A 24,468-nucleotide genomic window follows, 5' to 3' on the forward strand; every position below is an offset into this window, starting at 1 on the left:
AAAGCACTTCAGGTGTCCTTAGTGGGTGAAATGAAAGACATGTTTATATTAAAATTGAGTTTGCGGTGTGGACTCCTCAAGTTCAGAGACTCTTGAATTTGGATGGTTATTCAGGCACATCATAGGAATGAAACTGCCTCCATCAGCTGAAATTCAATGTCATTATCAACTCTGAGAATTGTGTTTTTTCCATTGGAGCACTCCCTTGGCTTTGCCTGGGGCTCCATCTCGCCGAGCCCTGGTGAGCTCCAGCCGAGCTCTGGTGTGTTTTGGGTTTCCTGAGGAGCACGGAGGTGCCCGGCTCCCTTTCCCTGATGCTGCTGAGAACAGGTGCCCTCCCTCGGGGTCACCGAGTATATTTAGGGATGAAACTCGAGCGGGCTGGAGCCAGATTGGCTGTGTGGGCCACACGTGTCACCGGGAGCCACCAAACCCCCTCGCTCTCGCCCAGTGCTGCTCAGGAGGGAGGACTGGAGAGCCTTTGCTCCAAAGGATATTTACTGGATGTCGCTGGTAAGGACATTTTAAATGCATTTCTCTTCTTTTCTTTAGAAGAGGATCTTGAGCTGTTTCCCCATTCTGTAGTTTTTTGGGAATACTTGTTGTGCTTTGCCCATGGAAGTCAGGTTTTCTGTCTGAATAACCGGCTGCGGGTTGGAGGAGGAGGAGGAAAAGACCTGGAATGGGGTTTGGAAGTGTGGCTGAAGGTTGTAACAGTGACAGGTTGAAGAGGTTGTGTTTAAATGCAAGCCCCACTTCCTGAGTTTATTCACACACCTCTGCCTACTGCGTCCCACGACTCGTCCCTCGTTATTTGAGTTATTCTTCATTTATTTTAATAGAATACAACATGGTTTTCCCAATTGATTTTTGGCCATTTTTCTCAGCCCGTTGGGACTAAAAAGGGCCAGTATTCCGTGTTCCTATATTTAACCTGCATGACTTGACTTCCCTTGCCTCAGAAGGAATTGCAGTTTAGCCAGCTCAACCCAAGTGCCCCATCAGTTGGCAGGATTAGCTTACACGGCAAATATCCCTGGACTCAGGAGCAGCTGTTCCAAAGCCTCATCCCCTCCCAACATTAGAAACAGGGCTGCAGACGCTGGTGGAAAATTGCAGCTTTGCCTCACAGCAAAATCAGTGTGTGAGTTAATTAGTTCAAAGGGTCTGACAATAATCTGTGCTTTGTACTTCAGCCAACTCTATGGATTTTCATCTTTTCCAGGTCTGAAGAAACAGAGAGAAAAAACCCGCAAGAGTTTAAAAAAAAAAAACAGCCCCAGAGCATCTCTGTAGGCTGATGCTGGGAAGACAGAAATTGCCTCATTAACCTAAGGTCACTTAAAAAAATATTTTAAAAATTTTTCCACATTATGATCTTACTTATGAATGAATATAATAGAATATTAATCTCCCACTCAAACAGGAGCTTGAATGATATAATGAAATAGCGTAGAATAGTCACAGAGAAAAGAAAAAATGCTTCAAATAATTCTGTTGTAATGAAAATATCACATCATGTTTCAAGAGATCTCTTCTTTATCTCTTTTATTTTATTTATCTCTTTTATTTTATTTTCATTGGATCCAGTGTTGGTGTTATAACTGGAATGAGGTATTTGTCCAGAATTATAGTTTATATCAATATGTTTGAAACTTAATCCAATGTTTTTCCTTAACAGTCCAAGTAATGCCAGATCCCAACTTTATTTAGGGTCTGACTAGTTACTAACCATGACCCCAAGGGCTTTATGAGCTTGACTTGTACTTTCTCATGGTACTTTCAGTCATGGGCTAATACTATTTATTCACATTTTCACCTGCTGCATGACCAGTGAGTGGGGGAGAGACAGAAGCAAACCCTCAGAATGGAGGAAGAAGAATATGAGGAAGTTGTGGAGGTAAGAAGAAAATGTGAGAGTAGAAATGTTTGTTTCCTGCCTTGTGACTGCATCCATTAATCACCTCACTGAGATGCTGCTCAGGAGCAGAGGTTGCTGTTTGCTCTCTGAAGATTAGGGATGATTAGACATCTATTAAATAGTTTCATCACTAAAACAACAACAACAACAACAACAGTTGCTCTCGCAGGAGCAAAGTCTCCTGGCTCCTGTCATAGTTTCTCAGTTTAAATAAGGACTGGAACCATCCCACACTCACAGTGCGAGGTTTTCTGATTACTCCCTGCATAATTATAGATGCACTGGGCCAGCTCTTTTCCCTCCTGGCTTTCCCTCTGTCACTCAATCCATGCTGGAGATGGCTCTGGAAGCCCCTTTCTAGCCCTGCCTCTGCAGAAATGCAGCAGCTTTGTGCCACCAGGGGACCACAGACCAATTTAGCCTGGGACCCTGCAGGGATGGAGCCGGGCTTAAGTGACAGGACAAGGGGGGAGGACTTTAAACGGACAGAGGGTAGATTTAAATTAGGTATCAGGAAGGAATCCTTCCCTGTGAAGGTGGGGAGGCCGTGGCATGAGGGTGCCCAGAACAGCTGGGGCTGCCTCTGGATCCCTGGAAGTGTCCCAGGCCAGGTTGGAGCAGTCTGGGATAATGGGAGGTGTCCCTGGCATGGCAGGGGGTGGAATAGAGGACCTTTAAGATCCCTTTCAACCCAGGGCATTCTGTGATTCCATGATTCTATGTCCATGGAGGTGCATCATTGATTCATTTGCCAGTCGGTCATTTAAACTCAGGAAACGGAATAAAAAATTCCTCAGGAACTGGGCAACTTACAGCTGGAGCCACGGGAACAACTTTGTTACTGAAACAATACACAAAATTAACAGTGTGGTCTTATTTGGTGCATTGCTACCACTCTGAAATTAACTTACGTGTTATGAAATACGCAAAGTCTTGTAAAAAGTCACTCGGTGTTTGAGGAAAAGGAGATTATAAATGTAAACATCATACAACTCATTTCCACCACGCTGTGATTTCGGGTGGTGTGAGGGCACTGCCAGCTTTATATATTTCAAATAGTGAATGAAGTAAAGACAAATTATTTGCCAGTCAGAGTAGTTAAATGCATTTTGCAAACATCGCTCATAAAGCCAATTTTGAAGACATTTTACTACCTAGCTACAATGACACCAACTCTTCGTTAAATTACTTATTCCATGTTACTTACAATTGCTTTTATAGTTCCTGTGCATTGTGTGCTCTTTTTAATGAATATTTATTTTGCTCTCATTGTTTATTTATTCCGGCATGGTATTTTGGGCTTTTTGTTCACACAGCCCCATTTAATCCTTTGTTTTTAATTTTCAAAGACCACCTTGCTGTAACCACATCCCTTGGGCTGAGGCGACACTGCTTTAGTAGCTTCCCTTAGGATACTCATGGGGAGATGCTAAATAAAAGAGGAACAACAGCATCTGGTACAATTTTAAGCCTTTCCACAATATTCTTAATTCCTCTATCAATCCAAGATTTTAAACCTATCGGCAATCCATCTTCTGAAGGAGAAGGACATGATCATAAACTATTGAGTGGCTGAGATATTGCTGAGGATTTTAAAATGCTATTTTTTACCTTCCTCTGGAATTATGAGCCAATACTTGATGTTGTAGCTGTCTTGGGATGTGCAAACATCTCCTGCCGAGTTACTTGAGCTTTTCGGAAGGTTTTGTAGAAATTTTGTGGAAGATTTCGCAGGGGGTTTGTAGAAGGTTTTGTAGAAAGTTTGTGGGAGGTTTTTTGTGGAAGAATTTGTAGGAAGTTTGTGAAAGGTTTTATAGACAGTTTGTGGACGGTTTTGTAGAAAGTTTGAGGAAGGTTTTGTAGAAGGTTTGTGGAAGAATTTGTAGGAAGTTTGTGAAATGTTTTATAGAAAGTTTGTGGATGGTTTTGTAGCAAGTTTGAGGAAGGTTTTGTAGAGGGTTTGTGGGAGGTTTTGTAGAAGGTTTGTGGGAGGTTTTTAATGGAAGATTTTGTAGGAAGTTTTTGAGATGTTTTATAGAAAGTTTGAGGAAGGTTTTGTAGAAGGTTTGTGGGAGGTTTTTAATGGAAGAATTTGTAGAAAGTTTGTGAGATGTTTTATAGAAAGTTTGAGGAAGGTTTTGTGGGAGGTTCGTGGAAGGTGTCAAAGGTGGGTCCAGCATGGAAATCACCTCAGAACATCCCAGTATGTCACAGCTTGGGCAGTACAGCTTGGTCCCTTGAACTAACTTTGAGGAAAAGCCCTCAGAAAAGGGCTTAAATTTTAACAACAATTTTTTTTAGGTTCAAAGGGTTTTCCGTTCCCGCAGCTGCGGGAAGGGACCCCAAGCTCGGAGGAGCCTTTCCAACACAAACCCCGCATTTCCCCATTTCCTCCTGGTGCAGGTGAAGCACATCCCGCAGACAGCGGCTGCTGTTGGTGCAGCAGTGTCTTTAAAAATCGATTTTCCGTCATTTCGGAGCGGGAGCCGCGGCCCCGGCCGCCCCCTCAGCGCCGCCGCCATTTCCGCGGGACGGCGCCGCCGCGCGGCCGCGGGCGGGAAGTGCCGGGCGGGGAATAAATATTTAAAAAAAAATATTCCCAACAAAAAGCTCCCCTGGCACAACCTGCGCCTGTTTCCTATTGTGCTGTTTCGATTATTCCCCGGGAGCAAAGCCCGATCTGGCTGCAGGTCGTGGCAGGAGTTGAGCAGAGCCAGGAGGTCCCTCCTGAGCCTTCCCCGGACCGAGCCCGTTCCCGGCTCCCTCAGCCGCTCCTGCGGCTCCCGATCCTCTCCCCGATCCTCTCCCAAATCCTCTCCCAGATCCTCTCCCAGATCCTTTCCCAAATCCTCTCCCAGATCCTCTCCCAGATCCTTTCCCAAATCCTCTCCCAGATCCTCTCCCAGATCCTTTCCCAAATCCTCTCCCAGATCCTCTCCCAGATCCTTTCCCAGATCCTCTCCCAGATCCTTTCCGAAATCCTTTCCCAAATCCTCTCCCAGATCCTCTCCCAAATCCTCTCCCAGATCCTCTCCCAAATCCTTTCCCAGATCCTCTCCCAGATCCTTTCCCAGATCCTCTCCCAGATCCTCTCCCAAATCCTCTCCCAGATCCTCTCCCAGATCCTCTCCCAGATCCTTTCTCAGATCCTCTCCCAAATCCTTTCCCAGATCCTTTCCCAAATCCTCTCCCAGATCCTTTCCCAAATCCTCTCCCAGATCCTTTCCCAGATCCTCTACCAGATCCTCTCCCAGATCCTCTCCCAGATCTTCTCCCAGATCCTTTCCCAGATCCTCTCCCAGATCCTTTCCGAAATCCTTTCCCAAATCCTCTCCCAGATCCTCTCCCAAATCCTCTCCCAGATCCTCTCCCAAATCCTCTCCCAGATCCTTTCTCAGATCCTCTCCCAGATCCTCTCCCAGATCCTCTCCCAGATCCTCTCCCAGATCCTTTCCCAGATCCTCTACCAGATCCTCTCCCAGATCCTCTCCCAGATCTTCTCCCAGATCCTTTCCCAGATCCTCTCCCAAATCCTTTCCCAGATCCTCTCCCAGATCCTTTCCCAAATCCTTTCCCAAATCCTCTCTCAGATCCTCTCCCAAATCCTCTCCCAGATCTTCTCCCAAATCCTTTCCCAGATCCTCTCCCAGATCCTCTCCCAAATCCTCTCCCAGATCCTCTCCCAGATCCTTTCCCAAATCCTCTCCCAGATCCTCTCCCAAACCCTCTCCCAGATCCTTTCCCAAATCCTCTCCCAGATCCTCTCCCAAACCCTCTCCCAGATCCTTTCCAAAATCCTTTCCCAGATCCTTTCCCAAATACTCTCCCAGATCCTCTCCCAGATCCTCTTCTAGATCCTTTCCCAAATCCTCTCCCAGATCCTCTCCCAGATCCTTTCCCCAATCCTTTTTCTTGTCCCGGCTGGAAAAGATGCTCCACTGGACGTGGTGCTCACAAACAAGCCAGAACTGGTGGGAAATGCAAAGATCGAGGGCTGCAGTGACCATGGGTCAACGGAGCTGAATGTACAGGGAGCAATGAGCAAAATAAATGGAATTATCCCAGAGTTTCGAAGGGAAGAATTGGGGCTGCTCGGGGAAAATCCCATGGGAAGCAGCAAAGGCACCCAGGGTAGTTGAGTGATCCTTCAGCGTGATTTTCCCTGAGCACACAGCTCAGCCCAAAGTGCAGAAATCAAACAGCAGAAGGGTGGAGGAACACAGAGCTCCTGACTGAGGAAAATAACAAACAAACAAAAAAATTATATATATATATATATATATATATATATATATATATATATATATATATATACTGAAGGTGAAAACAGGAGCAGACAACGTTATTATTTAAAACATTGCGAACTCCACTTCTATATCCATGGGCAATGTTCAGCTGGATTTGGTCTTCAAGGAAGGCAAGAAGGAAGATCCAGGGAGCTGCAGGCTGGTCAGCCTCGCTCCGTTCTTTGGGAAGGCTGTGGAGCAAATCCTTTGAGAAGTTATTTTTAAACACGTGAAAGACATGAAGGTCGTGTGGAGAAGCGAACACTCAGTTATCAAGAGCAATCTATGGCTGATGAACCTCATTAATTGTTATAATGAGTTCACAGCTGCTGGACAAGGGGAGACCAGTGAAGGTTGTGTACCTGGTCTGCTTTAGGGACACGTCCCATTGTGGTTTATTCCCCAGATTTATGAGATTATAAATTATGGGGGGATAATGGGCAGTAAAATGGGTGGAAAATCAGCAGGCTCAGAGTTGTGGTCAGCAACAAAGTTAAACCAGCAGCCAGAAATTATTGGTGTCCTTGTAGGAGAAATCCTGAGCACAACAGTCATGAGTGTCACCAGATAAAAAAACAGGAAAATCCTGGGGTTTAAATGCTGATGCTTTTAATGTGGTCATCAATGTTGTCCCTCTTGTGGGTAAAATTAGGTAACAATATTTCATTAATTATCTGGGCGATTATTAGTTGGGGAATGTATGGAATAAAAATCCAATCATTAATGCAAAATTTGAACAGATATTCAGAGTTACCAAGTGACGCCATAAGCACCTGTGAACTAAAATCCTGTTTCTCCAGAAATGTGTTTTCAAACAGCTTCACAGAAGCTACAATTTGCTGATCTGGCTTAACAATGATGTTTTTTCTCTTATTTTTTTTTCAAAGTACTACATTGAGGAGACGGTTATTGAGGAGGGTGAGCCACATGAGGTAAAGGTCCCTGTCATGCTGCATGTAGCACATAAATGCAAGTAATTAACCTGAAACACTAAATGAGCAGCCTTTTGTATTTTGAGGTTTAATTTTTCACGCTAAGCACACAAATATCAGTGAACAATTGCTGCTTAATATTTTATTTTTGCTTCAAGTCCCTGCTGTGTGATGATCTAAGATCAGTTTACATGTATCAGTTCTGTTCCCTTCGCCTTGTGTAATTTTACCGAAAAATTACAGTTTTGCAGATTTTTCATCATGTAGTGGCAACAAATATTTGGGTCACCAAGGAGTGACTGCCATAATTTGAAATTCTACCTCTGAAACAGCTATAACCCAACTCTCTGCTGTGTTATCATGAAATATTCTCTATGGCAGGGGCTTATGCAGAAGCAGAAGTTATTAAATCTTGATGCATTTTCAGCTCTGTCTCATTGATGCAAATAACTCTCAGAACTCTGACCTTCATGAATTCTGTTTTAAAGGCAATTTTTTATAAAGCTAATTGGTATGAAATAAAACCTGACACTTATTTGGGTGGGTTTGGGGTACATTTTTTAGTTGTGATAATTATTTTTAGATGCTTTTCATTAGAATCTTAGTATTAATACTAAGGATAATATCCTTAATATCTTAGTATTAAAATTACTGCTTGCAGCATGACTATGTTGATAAGTAAGTGTATAAAGCATTTAAATTGATTGGAAATTAATGCATGTAGAGCAGAGGCAGCTGGAGCCCCACTCTTCCAGACCCTCTGGAGAATAATTCCATGAGTTTGATGCAGGAATCAGCCAGGGAGTTCATTCCTTGTGGGTTTTTTTTAGGGTGGGTGATATACAGGGAGCACAATGGTAATCCCAGTAGGAAAAGTGTCCCTGATTTTCTGTCTCCATGAGGATCTGGATGAGAGCAGAGCATCCTTTCACCATCTGGGGGGGTGAAAAACACGCATCCTAATGAACTTTTACAGCTGTAAAACAAGTGATGATTGATTTTTGTTGATCCCCAGGTGGTCACTGAGACCATCAGCACAGACTACTCAGTCCCTGAGACCACCACAACCACCTACACAGCTGAGCTCACCCAGCTCAGGGCAGTCAAAACTCTTATCCTGATGAACTTTTACAGCTGTAAAACAAGTGTTACTGATTTTTTTTTTAATTTCCAGAGATCACTGAGACCATCAGCATGGACTACTCAGTCCCTGAGACCACCACCTACACAGCTGAACACACCCAGCTCAGGGCAGTGAAAAACACTTAAATAACAAACTTTTACAGCTGTAAAACAAATTATTATTGATTTTTTTTTTTTTTTTTGATCCCCAGGTGGTCACTGAGACCATCAGCACAGACTACTCAGTCCCTGAGACCACCACAACCACCACCTACACAGCTCAGCAGACCAGCTCAGGGCAGAAAACTCTTATCCTAATGAAATTTTACAGCTATAAAACAAGTGATTATTGATTTTTTTTTTTTTAATTTCCAGGTGGTCACTGAGATCACTGAGACCATCAGCACAGACTACTCAGTCCCTGAGACCATCAGCACAGACTACTCAGTCCCTGAGACCACCACGACCACCACCTACACAGCTGAGCACACCCAGCCCTCTAGGGAGGATGCAGCCCCTCCCATCAGGAAGAAGACAATCCGCACAAAAGTGGACCCATCCAAGTTTCTGACACCTTACCTGGAACACAGCAATAAAATGAAGGACTTATTCAGCGAGGTCGGTTGTCCCTTATCTCTTATTTCTTGAGGAAGACCAGCTTTGAAAATGTTTTACAGGGGTTGCTTGATAGTTATATTGCAAATATCTGGGTTTGTCAATACTAAGCTCATGGGGAGAATATAATAAATTAGAGGTGATCCAAGTTAGAGATGGACTTTTTCTGTTGTGTCAGATGGAATAAACTCAGCTGGCTAAAGTAAGCAGAAGTGCAAATGTCGTTGAATAATTTTAGTTAATATTATTGAATAATCTGTCCCAAATTCCTGTCCTAACCAAGTAAATATGGCAACAATTTATTATATAGTTCTGCCAGAGCTCAGGGATATGTCTTAATTATTTTTATCATTTTTTTTTCCAGAACAAGTACAAGGAAAAATTTAGAAAAGAAAAAGGAAAGCCATATGCTTCCACAGTTGATACCCCAGAAATCCGGAGGATCAAGAAAGTGCAGGACCAGCTCAGTGAGGTGGGTAACAACTGCATTTCTCAGTTCATCCAGGTGCTGGGTGTTTATATGAAGGGTGAAAATGTCATTATTCCATTTTGTTGTTTTTTTTTTTTTAAATCAGTCAGTTTTGCTGTGGAATCAATGGGTTTTGTTGTGCTCCAGGTTAAATACCGCATGGCTGGGGAAGTTGCCAGAACCATTTGCCACGTGGATGAAAAGGCCATGGATATTGAACATGCAAAGAAAGTGTCACAGCAAGTGAGCAAGGTCGGTGCCCTCTGACTTTCCCAACACTGGTGGAGCCTGAGGTTGCTGATAAGGACAATGTTTTGAGCTCAGGGTGCTAAAACAACCTTTATGCAACAATTTAGAAGCACAGGAGGGATAACAGAGAAGTTGGTAAGGCAAATATAAATATAATATTAAATATTTCCAGTTGCTCTGTTCAGATATTACTACTCTGAGACTTTGATTTTGAAAAAAAAAATATTTAAAGCAGGCAGTTTATTCTCAGAAGTAAATATTTTTTTAATGATAGAGTGACCAACTTGCTGATCTTTCCTTCCAGGTATTATATAAACAGAACTGGGAGGAGAATAAGGACAAGTACCTGCTTCCCCCTGATGCTCCAGAGCTTGTGAATGCAATAAAAAACACAGCTTTGTTCAGCAAGGTAAGAAAAGCTAACCACAGATCTAAGCAGCTGAAGTAAATTAAGCTTTCAAAGCCAAAAATTAATTAATAACGAGCATTCTGGCATTTTTCTTGTAGAAACTCTATACTGAAGACTGGGATGCAGACAAAACATTGTTTTATCCCTACAATGACAGTCCAGAGCTCAGAAGGGTGGCACAGGCTCAGAAGACTCTGAGTGATGTGAGTATCATGGCAGGGATTTGCAGGGGTCTGTGGTGTCCAGGTGACCCCAAGAGTGTAAAAGTCCTCATTTTCCTGTGCAGCCAAAGGAGGAGTCTGAACGTGCAGGATCATCTTCTCAAGGTTATTTTCCCTTATCTAGAACATTCTTTCTCTACCTGCTGAGCTCTGGCCAGCAGGTCAGAGATACCAAAACCTATGTGTGCCATGTTTACAATAACATGCCAATATCTATCATCTATGTTAGACAGTGTGTCTCTACCTTAAAACAATAGAAAAGTGTCACCATCACAGCAAGACATGGAGGGCAAGAAGAAGGAGGTCAGGACACACCCAAATCCCTCCATCTTTTCCCTTTGAACCTCATTCTAAAAACCCCAAAATTCTACTTTTTCACCCTGTGTTAACTCAGCTACCACACTGCTCAAACCCTTGTGGCTTGTAATTCCTCACACAAAGTTGTCAGTTTTTTCCATGGGCTAAAATGGAAGCCACAGGTGTTTTTGTCTTCATGCCAAGGTCTCCGAGCCCTCTGCCAGGGTCTGGAGACAGCCAGGGCAGCCAGAGGGATGTCCTGGACTCCCACAGGTACCAAAGGCTGTTATGCTATGGTGTAACCTGGGCTGTACCATGGACTTTGATTAGATAGAAAAACTTCACAGTGGAACAGAAAAAAAGGGTGAGTGTGCACTGATAGCTCTGATAGTAGTGATATTTCATAGAAAAATATGTACTTGGTGTTACAAAGTAGAGCATATTGGAGTATAAATCCACTGGCAATTTGATGCTGGGCTAGGAATGAATAAAATAATTCATTTATTTAATCAGCAAGAGGACCTTGAGTAACTGCCCAAATGCAGAAACTCTCAGGGTTGTCTCCAAGTCCACTTCACCCTTGTGGTTCTGCAAAAGTGCCTCTAAAAGTCAGGAACTGGTGGGACTGGGATTTGCTGATCTTTAGATACACAGAACTCTTCAACAGGGGATTGCAGCTCTCACTTGAAGATTTCAGTGAATTTTGCAGAGGTTCCAAAGTTCCCTGATAATACACAGATTAAAGAATTCCTGCTTCAGGGGCTGTGGGCAGAATTCCTTTTATTGATGTGGTGGTAGCAGACTTCAATGCTGTCACGCTCAAATAAATGTTTATTTCTTCCATCCTTTCAGATTGTCTACAAAAAGGGGCATGATGAAAGGAAAGCAAAATTCACCACTCTGCCAGATCCCCCTGATGTGGAACAAGCCAAGAAGGTGACACGGCAGCTGAGTGATGTGAGTAGAACTTCTGCCCAAACCCCACTCCTGCAGGGAGAGGGGCAAAAAGAGACCTAAGGAAAAGGCAAAACACACAGGAAGACCAATTTTTGCTGGAGAAATCTGGGCCAAATTGCATAATCTTGTAATGCAGATGTCAGGTTTAAATTCCATTCAGAATTTAACTACTCTTATTCTTTTATAAAATTTTTTTACTGTGTATTGAAAATTATATACATTTTAAGATTAGAGAATTACAGTATTCACTCATGGTGGAGAAACCACTTTGAACCCATTTGTAAGGTAATATAATTAATGTAGAGAAAATTTCTTGAATCTTGTACTTCCAGAATTTAGCTTAAAAGCTAAATTGTCATCAAGAAAATTTTATAACATGGAAAAAAAGGATCAGTAACATAATTCTTTGAAATTAATAGAATAATAAGCTTTGTAGGTATCTCCAAAACTATAAAACATATATTTTAAAAAATATATTATTTTTGGCATATATGTTCTTCAGCAGTGTTAAAACATTGGAGGAGTTTTATTTTTTATGGAAAGTAATGCAACTGTGGCTGAAAATGCACCTGGACCACTGAGTCAAAACTCAGGCAGGTGTTTTGTTGTTAGACAAACTCTTTAAACTTTTAATACTTATTTCTGTGAGCTTGAATAAATAATGAAAATCACAAATACCAGCTAAATAAGAGGGTTTGCTTGTAACCAGTTCCAGCAGCAATCCCAGTAAATTCTGACTTGATGGGCAATATCCTAATATTATGTGACCAGGGAGAAAATAGAACTAAAGAAATATGTTAGAGAGGATTTATTAACCTTTTTAGGTCAGGGAAGGTACTAAAGGAAATGACTTAACACTGAAATGGTTTGGCTAAATAATATTTAAGGCGTTTTTGACCATAACTGCTAAAATAGTTATAAGGCAGGTGTCAAATATGAAGCAGCTTTAAAAAGACAGCTTTGAAAAATGAATCTGTCAGGTGAAAATGCAGCTGTGTCTTGGAGATTCAGTTTTATTGTTTTTTTTGCTTATAGGTTATTTACCATGAAGACTATAAAAACAAAATCAAAGGCAAGTGGAGTCAAACTCCATGCTATGATGTGGCAGTTGCAAAAATGAATGCAGAAAATCTAAGTATGGTGAGTGAATCCTGCAGAAAATCTTCAACAGTTTTATCCCTGTTTATGCTCATTTGGAAAATACTGAGGCTCCATTTGTGGCATTGCTTTTTTCCTAAATAATCCCTGTTGTATGTGTCTAATTTACATTTAAATTTAATTAATGTGTTGTTTTCTGTCTCTGTTCCTAACAGAGGAAATACCAGGAAGACTTTGAAAACATGAAAGACCAAATCTACTTCATGCAGACTGAAACTCCAGAATATGAAGCCAACAAACGAGCTTCAGAAAACATCAGCAAGGTGAGGGAGCTGTGTGCCACCTGCTCAGCTTGGGAGCACTTCTGAGCTCCCACAAGTTTGTGCTGACATTGTTTGGGCAAGACCTTTCATGGTCCTTTGCCACCATAAGTTAAATAACAGGGGAATTTTTCGTGGAAAGCTGAAGATTATATAATAGAATAGATTCGTGTCACCAATAGGATGGTTTGGGTGGGAAGGGACCTTAAAGCCCACCCAGTGCCACCCCTGCCAGGGCAGGGACACCTTCCACTGTCCCAGGGTGCTCCAAGTCCCATCCAACCTGGCCTTGGGAATTTGATGCAGCAACTCATCAAACATCAAACAAATCCCTGCCCCATGCTGGGGATGGGGCAGCCACAGCTTCTCTGGGCAATCACACAGGTTAGTGAGCATTTGGCTTTTAATAGTGATTTTAAAAACCTCTTTTTTATTTTTATCCTTTCAAGTTCAAATACAGAGCAGACTATGAAAAGAAGAAAGCTATTGCAGATTATAATGTGCTCCCTGCTACAGAGAACCCATTGCTGAAGCAATTAAAAACTGCAGGAAATATTCTGAGTGATGTGAGTATTATCAATGTACAGCTACATCATTTTCAGTCATGTACCAGAAACCACACTCATAATTTCTTCACAAGGCTTCTCCTTTGTAGTATTTTTAGTGTTGTAGACCCATATTTGTCATGAGATAGCATCAGCCAGAACAATTCAGGAAAAGAATTGAATTCTCCACAGATGAGTGGAGTAGCAGCAGCAGTGGCACATGGATGGCTAATTAGTGTATAGTTCATTTAGATCCTTGTGGATAATGAATCACAAAATGACAGTTCTTCCCTTACTGTTTTAAGGAATTTCAGCTAATAATGATAATATATATAGTGCTTTTACATATTTTAGTATTATATTCAGGTTATTCACTGTGACAGTCTTCTTAATTCCTCTTTTATTTGTATGAAAAGAGATTGACTATTTCTTAGTGTCAGAAGTTCAAGAACCATTAGCCAGACCTTTCTGTCTTCCCTTAGAAACCTAAAAAAAGCTATTTTTAAAGACCATTGGGAAAACAGTGCCATCTGTTTCTCAATCCTGTGGGAAAGCTTTTCTTTGGAACTGTTTCTCTGTTTTACTCTTGTAATTTTTAACATGGTGGGGGCGACTTGCAGTGAAATCTCCTGCATGATCTGGTATTATTTGATTTGCAGAAATTATACAAAGAAGCTTATGAACAGTCCAAAGGAAACAAGATGAATTACTGTGAGACACCCAAATTCCAGACTGATGCTGCTCTGAAGAACTTTAGTGATGTAGGTATTTCACTTGGGGTTTGTTCTAGACTACTGACCCTCTTGATTACTTTTGCTTCTCAACTCATGGTTATTTTGGCAGATTAAATATAAAGATGCATATCAGAAGAATATTTTGGGGCACTACTTGGGCAGCTTTGAGGATCCTCATCAAATCCACTGCATGAAGGTTGAAGCTATGAAAAGTGATGTAAGTGTGGCAATTGTTTTGTTTTCCCCATCACTCTGGCAGCTCAGACAAAGCTCAGCTGTAGTTCCTTACTGAATGTTGCTCTTGTTCCTAGAAAAATTACAAAGCAGATTATGAGGAGGAAAAGACAAAGTGCTACTTCCCTCAGACCATAACTCAAGAGTATGAAGCAATCAAGAAGTTGGAGCAATGTAAAGATGTGAGTACAGGACAGCAGTTGTTCACCACAGAAAAATTAACTGAGTGATCCCTGGTAGCATCAATGATAATGAGTTTGGCCTCATTGCCATATGTGACTTTAAAAAAAAAAAAACATTTTCATCTCTATTTTAGGGCCTTTTGTGACATCTAGTGATCAAAACAGATATAGCACAATCCTTTTTATGACAAGTAAACCCATAAAATAGGAGCAGTAGTACTAAAATGAAGAATGAACCTCAAGCATTCACCTGCTTAAATCAATATTTTTTCAAATTAATACTTTAAAAGTACTTAATTTATTAGTAATTTTATTTGTTTTATCAATACTTGGAAAATACTTTGTATGTGTTTTCTACAAATTTTTTAAATCTTCTTTCAGTACACCTACAAAAAGCATCCTGATCAAACCAAATTCACTTCAGTGACCGACTCTCCAGTACAAAAGCAAGCAGAAATCAACAGCAAACAGCTGAGTGATGTAAGTAAACTTTGGAAACGCTCTGACATTCCCAATTTCTGCCCTGTGCCCACCTTCACTTCATCCTCCAGCTTTAAGAGCACTCCTGAAATAATTGTGTAGGTGGCTGTGTGTATTCACAATTTTATTTCAGCAGAACATCACCTGGAAATCAGATTTTTAAAATAGTTTTTCAATTCACAGTCTATAAATTGGGCTGCTAAATATCTTCCTTTCTTTTTCTTTGCAGATATTGTATAAATCAAAAGGGGAAGAAATTATTCACAAGTACCACCTCCCTCCTGATGTGCCCCAGTTCATCCAGGCTAGAGTTAATGCCTACAACATCAGTGATGTGAGTATATTTTGAATTTCAACACCATGAAGATCTCCACTGATGGTATCAGTTTTATTGCTTTTGTGATGTTAAATTTTTTGGTGGCATTATCATCCTTCCAGGAATGAGATAAAAGCTGACATCTCCCTTAATAGCCTTGGAATTTTAATAATCTGACCAGACTGATAAAAAAGCCCAGCCAGGCTGCTATCTCCAGTTCCTTTGGAGCACAAATAGTGAGTTTGAAGCTAACAGGAAAAAATTTCTGAAGGTTCAGTCAAATGAAAAAGGGTTTTGCATAAGAAAGGCCAAAAAATGCCACTGATAGAGTTGTTCTAAATAAAAAGTAAAAATGCTTGTGGAATTCATGGTTATCTTTGTAGCAGGTTTATTCATTATAATAGAAGTGTAGTTTGTGTACAGGTTAACATTTTTCCTTGAGATTACATGGATGAAACTGGGTATTTAAATTCCTGTAATAAAATCTCCTGTAACAAGAACATGGGATTAAAGTCTTTATTAGAATTGCCATTCCTGACACTGCAAACTCTTCCCTTTTTCCCCTCCAAGGCTAACTACAAAGCAGACTGGAAGAAAACCCTTGCCAAAGGCTATGATCTGAAACCAGATGCCATTCCAATTATTGCTGCTAAAGCTTCTCGGAATATTGCAAGTGATGTAAGTAGGATTTACATCCAGTGGAACACACACCCCTCCTGCATTCCATTAGTTATTATGATTTACCTGTGCTGGACACCTGTACTCCTGCTTTAGCAAAAGGTTACAAGTGACTCATCATTCCTCTCTTAAACATTCTCAATTGAATATTGGGATATTGAATTGTTTGGTGAGGCAGTTCAGTAATTGATTATTACCATAGTCTTAATTAAAAGCTGAACGTCCCTGGCACTTGCAAGCCTGTGTTAATGACAATGGTGAGGGAGAGCTTGTAGCTACAGGTGTGGGTTGAGATATGTACCAGGTATCAAGAAAAGCTGAAAAATCCAATAATCTTCTTCTTTTTTGACCTAAATGATCCTGTGCTGACATTAAAACCATTTATTAGGTTCTAGAATGAACTTCACATTAGGACCTTAAAACTCAGTGTTCTAAACCCATCCAAAGTGTGTTTTCTCTTTTCCAAGTGGGAAAAGCTTTTTTTCCTTTGTCTCTAGTACAAGTACAAGGAATCCTACGAGAAAGACAAAGGCAAACAGGTCGGGTACCGGAGCCTGCAGGATGATCCCAAACTTGTTCACTACATGAACGTGGCCAAAATCCAGTCGGATCGGGAATACAAGAAGGATTATGAAGTCACCAAGACCAAATATCACACTCCTCTGGATATGTTCAGCGTGACAGCTGCCAAGAAAGCCCAGGAAGTGGTGACAAACACTGGCTATAAGCAGCCAATTCACCATTACACCCTCCTGCCTGATTCTGTGAACCTGGAGCTCTCCAAAAATGTGATGCAGCTTCAGAGTGATGTATGTCATCAATAATCAGCTCCATTTTTAATTCTCCTCATGACTCTGTGACACCATTAATCTTTTAAGTCTGAATAATTAATTTATATAATCCAGTATATATTATATTGAATTAAGAGTAGGTTGGGATGTAAGTGACTGGCCTGGAGCCATTTGTTTTCCAAACATTATCCGAATTATGTGCAGCTATTGAGTTCTAGGAAACTTACCTAGCAAGTACAACTTTTTTTATATCTCTCCATATTTGGCATATTTCCAGAAAATTAGAGGTTTTTTACTAAATAATGTATTTCTGTAGTAAGATTTTAATTACTGTAATTTTATTTCTCTTAAATACTGACTCTATCATATTTAAATTTTCATTAAATCTAAATTTCCCCTCAAAAATGAATGTCCAGGGGAAGTTTTAAGGCTTCACCTGTTTTATGTGTATAGACACTAATTTTTATTGCCTCACTGTGTTTTTCTTTTTTATTTCTGAAAAGAATCTGTACAAATCTGACTTCAATAACTGGCTGAGAGGAGTTGGCTGGGTCCCAATTCAGTCACTGGATGTAGAAAAGGCCAAGAAAGCCACGGAGATTCTCAGTGAGAAGAAATACCGCCAGCATCCCGACCAGCTCAAGTTCTCCATCCCCATGGATGCCATGGAACAAGTGCTGGCAAAGCAAAATGCCAAGACCATGAACAAGGTGGGAAGTTGTTGGATTTGGATCTTTGTCTTGTGAAGTTGTGGAGCAAGGTGCAATCCCACTGGAATTATTAAAATTTCCAGAGGGTGTGGTAGTTCCTTGGTTAAGACTGGGCTCTGAGAGATCATGGTAAGCCTCTGACTGCTCATAACGAAGGACATTTCATTTTCTGTTTCTAAAGATTAAAGAATTCTTGTCCAGATTTATAGTGCTTTAATAATCCTTTTTTTTGTAGGACGTATTCACAATAAGTGAGCTGCAGAAAACTGAATTCTGTCAGTTTTGTACAAATGTCCTGTAAAGTGGAGTTCTTTACACTTGTCTCTAGTTATCCAGGACACCAGTGATCCTTATTCCTTGTTTTCCATGGAAAGAATGTCTGTGAAAATAAATTCTGCTTCCCATTAATGCATGGAAGAGCACAGATGGGAAACTTTCATCTTCAATATTTATTAATTATTAAAACATACTTCAAAAATTTCTTAAAATACTAAAGAAAGGAGGAAGATAATGTTGCTCCTCAGCAGCTTTCTGAAGGCTATTTCTGGTGCTAATAATATTTCTAGGAAATACTATTTATTGCAAATGAGCAGAACAAATGCAAACTCTTATTTTATGAGTTCAATACCTTTTCAATGCTAACAATTCCTTTGTAATTGCAGAGGCTGTACACAGATAAGTGGAACAAAGAGAAGACCAGCATTCATGTGATGCCAGACACCCCAGAAATTCTGCAGTGCAAAGTGAACCAGATGACCATGAGTGATGTGAGTTGCTGTGCTCACCGCGGGCCTCCAGTGCCTCGCTGTCATTTTAATGCCTTGTTTGAAAATATTTCACTTCAGAGTTCTGCCTTCATCACACCTGTTCTCTTTCACATCTGACCTTAGAAACTTTACAAAGCTGGATGGGAGGAGGACAAGAAGAAGGGTTATGACTTGCAGCCAGATGCAATTCCAATAAAAGCAGCCAAGAGCTCCAGGGACATTGCGAGTGACGTGAGTCTTGTTGCATGATGCCATTCTGTGACTTTATTTAAATTAAGTGACTAAACCTGAGATCTTGTGATCTGGGGTTTTTTTTTTCAGTGATAAAACAGAGCTTAATATTGCATTTTCTAATTGAGGTTTTTGCTGTTCTTTCTCTTTCCTGCTCTCAGTATAAATACAAACTGGCCTATGAGAAGGCCAAAGGGAAGCACATCGGTTTCCGCAGCCTCGAGGACGACCCCAAGCTGGTGCACTTCATGCAGGTGGCCAAGATGCAATCTGACAGGGAGTACAAAAAGGGTTATGAGAAGGCCAAGACTAATTTCCACACTCCAGTTGACATGGTCAGCGTGGTGGCAGCCAAGAAGGCTCAGGAAGTGGCTACAAATGCAAACTACAAGAACTTAATCCACACCTACAATGTCCTGCCAGATGCTATGAGCATTGAATTGGCCAAAAACATGATGCAGTTACAAAGTGATGTAAGTAAGATGTTCTTCAGCCTCTGCAATGTGAACTGAAAGATGTTTAGCTTATGAAAAAACACTGTAAGAGAAATAGTATTTTGTTAGTGGAATTAGGTCAGGTGTCTGTGAAAAAGTAGTAAATTATACATGTTTTTCAACAATTACAGCAATTTTATTTTTCCTAGACTCTGAAATATTTCATTAATGAATTTGAGCTTAGAAATAAGCAATTTTATGAATATTTACTCCATCAGGCTCTTCAGGAGTAATAGTTACGTGCAAACCAAGACAGGAAAAGCTTCACTTTTCCTTAATACATTTTATCTTGTACTTCCAAATTTATCAACTATTTTATCTTTCATATTGGTTTTTATTTACTTTCTACCTGCAGAATCAATACAAAGCAGAGTATGATGAAACTATGAAGGGTGTTGGGTGGCTCCCACTGGGCTCCCTGGAAGCTGAGAAGAACAAAAAAGCCATGGAAATTGTGAGTGAGAAGAAATATCGCCAGCATCCAGACAAATTGAAGTACTCTGTTCCTATGGATTCCATGAACATGGTCTTGGCTTTAAATAACGCCAAAATCATGGATGAGGTAAGAAAGTGCTCATCAGAATTCATTTCAGAAGTGGGCAACAATCTACATCTGATTTAATAGTCAACCTTGTTGTATGCAGAGCTTTAGAAAACGTGATTTTGTTTTGTAGCTAATGAATGTGCTTTAAGTGCTAAAATAAAAAGATAAACGTTGCTGTTGTGGTAGTAACACATCATAGTCATGGCAGTTTGGATTTCAAGTGGAAAAAGTATTTTAAATAGTTTTATTTGATAATAACAACAGATGTTCAGGTCTCTCATTTTTTTTTAATCATTCCAGCACAAGTACAAACAAGCCTGGGAAGAAGACAAAAAGAAAATTCACATCACCCCAGATATTCCACAGATTGCTTTAGCAAAAGCAAACGCATTCAATTTAAGTGAAGTGAGTATTGTTTGTAAAGCTATGACCTTGCTCTTAGTTTTTGATTAGGAATAAGTAAGATGAGAGCGTGCAAAAGTCTCACCTTGCTAACCTGTAGTAATTTCACAAAACCTATTAATTTTCCTTTTCCCTGCTTCCTTCCCCAAATTAGATACCCAGAATTGCTAAGAAAAAGCCATGTTTGTAGTCAGGTTGTGAAGTGTTCATGAAGACCATTAAAATATAACTATTGCTAATGAAATACAGTAGACTTTGAGTACTGTTCATGTTTGCTACTGGATTTATTATTTTATTATTGATTATTTTATTTCTCCATGCACAAAGTTTTGTACAAGGTTCAAAATTGCAGGTAGCACCTGGTTTTTTTTGGTAAAAGATGACATTACAGACAGATTTTGGTAGCCAGTTGTTAAATCTGCATATGCTAAATAAAGTATTGCTTGTAATTATGCACATCTGCCATGTGAGCAGAAATAGACTTTTTGATCTCTTTATTTTTTAACGTGACATCCTTATAGGTGTAACTTTTCACCAATATTTGTGCATGTGGAAAACACATAAATTTTTGCTTTTTTAAAAGATGCTTCTTGTTCCTTTTGTAGAAAATGTACAGATCTTCATTTGAGGAAACCAGGAAGAAAGGATATGATCTCAGGGCTGATGCTATTCCTGTCAAAGCTGCCAAAGCTTCCAGGGATATTGCCAGTGATGTAAGTTCTTGGGAGGAAAAATGGGCAGGGACAGCTTCCGCTATCCAGGGGTGCTCCAGCTGGCCTTGGACACTTCCAGGGATCCAGCCACACCTTCTCTGGGCATCCTGTGCCAGGGCCTCAGCAACCTCATAAGGAAGAATTTTCCCCTTAATTTCAAATCTCAATGAATCAAAGTCTCTGTTTCTGTTCTTTTTCAGTATAAATACAAATTAGGGTATGAAAAAGACAAGGGGAAACTCGTCGGCTTCCGCAGCCTCCAGGATGATCCCAAACTTGTCCATTGCATGCAAGTGGCCAAGATGCAGTCGGACAGGGAGTACAAGAAGGCCTATGAGGCGAGCAAGACTCATTACCAGACACCTTCTGATACCCTCAGCGTGGTGGCAGCCAAGGAGGCCCAGGACCGTGTCACCAACACCAACTACAAGCGCCTGATCCACCAGTACATGCTCCTGCCAGATGCCATGAGTCTGGAGCTGTACAGAAACATGAACCAGATCCAAAGTGATGTAAGTTTTCTTCTTGTGACTTTTGTTTTTACGTCGTACCCTCAGTTTGGAAAGGACAGGATTATCTTTTATGAGCTGTCTTCTTTTTGTGGCTTTTGTTTTTCCATCACAGCCGTGTTTTGGAAAGAACTGGATTGTTCTGTATGGGCTGTTTGTACATTGTCAGCTTTGCTTTTGTGTCCTGTTTGGCAGAATGAGTACAAGCAGGATTACAAGGAGTGGTTCAGGGGGATTGGTTGGAGTCCCATTGGTTCTCTGGATGTGGAGAAATCAAAGAAAGCCACGGAGATTGCGAGCGATCGGAAGTACCGCCAGCACCCCAGCAAGTTCCCCTTCACCAAACAGAACGATGCCATGGACCTGGTCCTTGCAAAGCAGAATGCAAACATCATGAACAAAGTGAGTATTTAGGGGAAGAGCTATGTAGGCATTCACATCTCATCCATTCCAATAACCACTCAGTAAATCTCTATCACACCTTTATGTGGCAGCGTTCACCTGAGAAAAACAACTGTCACAGGCTCCTTTCATCTTTTTTTCACTCAATGAAACAGCATTGCTTAAAGAAATCTTTTCTCATTTTTCTCCAGCCTCTATTCAACCCATTCTTTCATAGAAAATCTTGATAGTTTGCTTTCATTATAAGCAAGACTGGACAATAACTTAGGTGATTTTGGATTAGATCATTCATTCGTAAAATAATCTGAGTCAGCGCCTTCACCTTTTCACTCATTCATATCCAAATGGAAAGGTGAAAGCCCTGGAAGAACCATCTTTTGTCATTTATGTAATTTTTGTCATTTTGTCATTTATGTCATTACACATCTGATGTAACTTTCTGTCCATAGCATGCTTATACCCAAGCCTGGGAGAAGGATAAAACTCAGGTCCATGTGATGCCAGACACACCAGATATTCTACAAGCCAAACAGAACAAGACAAACTACAGTCAGGTAGAGTATTTTGATACATTTTATCAACATTTTAAATTAATATCTACTGGAGATTCAGAACACAGGCAAGAATTTCATGTGGGTAATATTTTCAGAGGAAAATAAGTACCAGCTTCAGGCTAGAAAACTAACAGATTAAATTGCATTGTAATGTGTGGAAAATACAAGTCCTGCTTTTGAAGTCTGGAAGTGCATAGTCCATACTCTATGCTTTGCATAGAATTCAGTCATGTTAAAAATTCCTTACTATAAAATTACAAGTTAATTGTGTATATTTTTAGCCTAACCTATGGGAAGAAGTCGATGCAGTGATTCCAGCTTTTCTCTCTGCTTTAAGATAGGAGAATTGTGCCAGTAGAAAACATTCAGGTTTTGCTTTGCTCAGAGGCAAATATTTGACTTAAGAATGCCTGTAGTTAAAATCAAATGTGGACAAACTGGCTTGACTGTTAAATGGCTTCATGAAAACCTTATTAAAATTTTGCTAAGGCAATCAAAAAGTGTTCAGTTATCTCAGATGTATATGTTTCAAATTCTCCAGATAGGTTTCAAATCAAGATAAGCTACAGTAGGAAGCTGCTGAATAGTGACAAACTATTTAGTCCCTCTCCTAAGCCTCAGAAGACCAGTATTCCTTGTTTATCACTTTCCTGTCTCAGTTCCCATTTTAGCAGCCCTTCTCTCATCACTGAAGCCTATGAAGTGACCAGAATTTGGATTATTAGTGTATCTAAATAACAGGTGACATACATATTACTGGTTTTAATTAATATTGTTTTCAATTTTAGAAACTCTACAAACTTGACTGGGAGAAAATGATAAAGAAAGGCTATGACCTCACACCTGAAGCCATGTCAGTGAAAGCTGCCAAAGCTTCAAGGGACATTGCAAGTGATGTAAGCAGCATTTTAACTCAGTATGACATGCACTGACCTGCTTGTTACAACCTACAGAGTCCCAGTAAATTGAGATACACCTCTCTGCTAAGGTGTGGCTTGGAGTCAAAACCAGCATTGCCTGAGTTGTTTGTGTCCACTTTAACAAGAGTTTCTCTGTCATTTTAACAAGCCCAAAGGTTGGTCCATTCATGGCTGGTCATAAAAATTGAGGAGTTTTCTGCTCTTTAGGCTGCTTCATTTTCAGAGCAGCAGCAAATATGGTCCAATTAGCTGAGCCCAGTGCCTATCCAGAGAAATACTCATTACATCTCTGAAACAGATGTGGTGACACATGGACTGCTGTTACCATAACTTGGTACAAATACAACTGCATTTCTTTTATCTTTAGGAATAGAGAATTTGTTAATTCTCAAAGGTATTTTATTAATCATTAGGAAATGTTTCTTGGGCTTAAGTATCTTTGTATTTCATAATTTTTCATGTTGATGATGTTACTCATCAAAATGTTTCAGTGTGTCAGTATTAGGGAGCTCTGGGTCAGAGGGCACAGGAGACCATTCCTATTGCCACAGTCTCTTCCTTTCCAAGGACTCTTTCTTTCCCAGGGAGAGCATTGACTTAGTGTATGACACCAAGTCATACACATTAGTCAAGGGGCTGCTGAAACTTTACATGAGAGACCAGAACAAGTTGCTTACTTATAGAATCATAGAATCACAAAATGCTTTGGGTTGGAAAGGACATTAAGGATTATTCAATTCCACCCTTTCTGTGGGCAGGGCCACACTCTGCTATCCCAGGTTGCTCCAAGCCCCATCCAACCTGGTCTTGGATACTTCCAGGGTAATTTCATGAGGAACATTAAGATGAGGGAATATATTGGTGTTGTGTCACTTACATGTTTGTCACTGTGGTTTGTGGTGCCACCTTTGCCATTGCAGTTCAAGTACAAGGAAGGATACCGCAAGCAGCAGGGACATCACATCGGATTCCGCAGCTTGCAGGATGACCCCAAGATGCTGTGGTCCATGCAAGTCGCTAAAATGCAGAGTGAGAGGGAGTACAAGAAAGACTTTGAGAAGTGGAAGACCAAGTTCAATATGCCTGTGGATATGCTGGGCTTCCTTCTGGCCAAGAAGTGCCAGGAGCTGGTCAGTGATGTGGACTACAAACACATTCTGCACCGCTGGACTTGTCTGCCAGACCAGGTCGATGTCACCGAGGCAAGGAGGGTCAACGAGCTGCAGAGTGATGTAAGCTCCCTGTGGGTTTATTTCACTTATTTCCATGCCAAATAATTACTGCTGACTGGAAGGTATCTTTGATGACTCACATTTGATAGCAGTATAGATCAGATTGGAGCTAAACTGACAGACTTTTCATAGGG

The 24,468-nt window shown here is 40.6% G+C and overlaps 1 protein-coding gene across 15 annotated transcripts in view; it reads left to right on the forward strand.

Moving 5' to 3' along the window:
* Window positions 1-396: 396 nt before the first annotated feature.
* Window positions 397-24,468, forward strand: part of NEB (nebulin) — a 104,725-nt gene continuing 80,653 nt past the window's right edge. For all 15 annotated transcript variants that reach the window (XM_077784883.1, XM_077784880.1, XM_077784882.1 and 12 more), the window contains exons 1-32: window positions 397-513; window positions 1,226-1,336; window positions 1,835-1,900; window positions 7,095-7,139; window positions 8,637-8,879; window positions 9,241-9,348; window positions 9,493-9,597; window positions 9,899-10,003; window positions 10,102-10,206; window positions 11,374-11,478; window positions 12,514-12,618; window positions 12,792-12,899; window positions 13,346-13,462; window positions 14,101-14,202; window positions 14,285-14,392; window positions 14,487-14,591; window positions 14,973-15,071; window positions 15,301-15,405; window positions 15,958-16,065; window positions 16,563-16,874; window positions 17,360-17,566; window positions 18,229-18,333; window positions 18,457-18,564; window positions 18,726-19,037; window positions 19,414-19,620; window positions 19,903-20,007; window positions 20,610-20,717; window positions 20,918-21,229; window positions 21,422-21,628; window positions 22,078-22,182; window positions 22,971-23,078; window positions 24,023-24,334. In XM_077784883.1, coding sequence (XP_077641009.1) covers window positions 1,868-1,900; window positions 7,095-7,139; window positions 8,637-8,879; window positions 9,241-9,348; window positions 9,493-9,597; window positions 9,899-10,003; window positions 10,102-10,206; window positions 11,374-11,478; window positions 12,514-12,618; window positions 12,792-12,899; window positions 13,346-13,462; window positions 14,101-14,202; window positions 14,285-14,392; window positions 14,487-14,591; window positions 14,973-15,071; window positions 15,301-15,405; window positions 15,958-16,065; window positions 16,563-16,874; window positions 17,360-17,566; window positions 18,229-18,333; window positions 18,457-18,564; window positions 18,726-19,037; window positions 19,414-19,620; window positions 19,903-20,007; window positions 20,610-20,717; window positions 20,918-21,229; window positions 21,422-21,628; window positions 22,078-22,182; window positions 22,971-23,078; window positions 24,023-24,334 — 4,314 coding nt within the window. In that variant the 5' untranslated portion in view covers window positions 397-513; window positions 1,226-1,336; window positions 1,835-1,867. The remainder of the gene's footprint in view (window positions 514-1,225; window positions 1,337-1,834; window positions 1,901-7,094; window positions 7,140-8,636; window positions 8,880-9,240; window positions 9,349-9,492; window positions 9,598-9,898; window positions 10,004-10,101; window positions 10,207-11,373; window positions 11,479-12,513; window positions 12,619-12,791; window positions 12,900-13,345; window positions 13,463-14,100; window positions 14,203-14,284; window positions 14,393-14,486; window positions 14,592-14,972; window positions 15,072-15,300; window positions 15,406-15,957; window positions 16,066-16,562; window positions 16,875-17,359; window positions 17,567-18,228; window positions 18,334-18,456; window positions 18,565-18,725; window positions 19,038-19,413; window positions 19,621-19,902; window positions 20,008-20,609; window positions 20,718-20,917; window positions 21,230-21,421; window positions 21,629-22,077; window positions 22,183-22,970; window positions 23,079-24,022; window positions 24,335-24,468) is intronic.

This window comes from Lonchura striata, chromosome 8, assembly GCF_046129695.1.
Source record: "Lonchura striata isolate bLonStr1 chromosome 8, bLonStr1.mat, whole genome shotgun sequence".
NCBI lineage: Eukaryota > Metazoa > Chordata > Aves > Passeriformes > Estrildidae > Lonchura > Lonchura striata.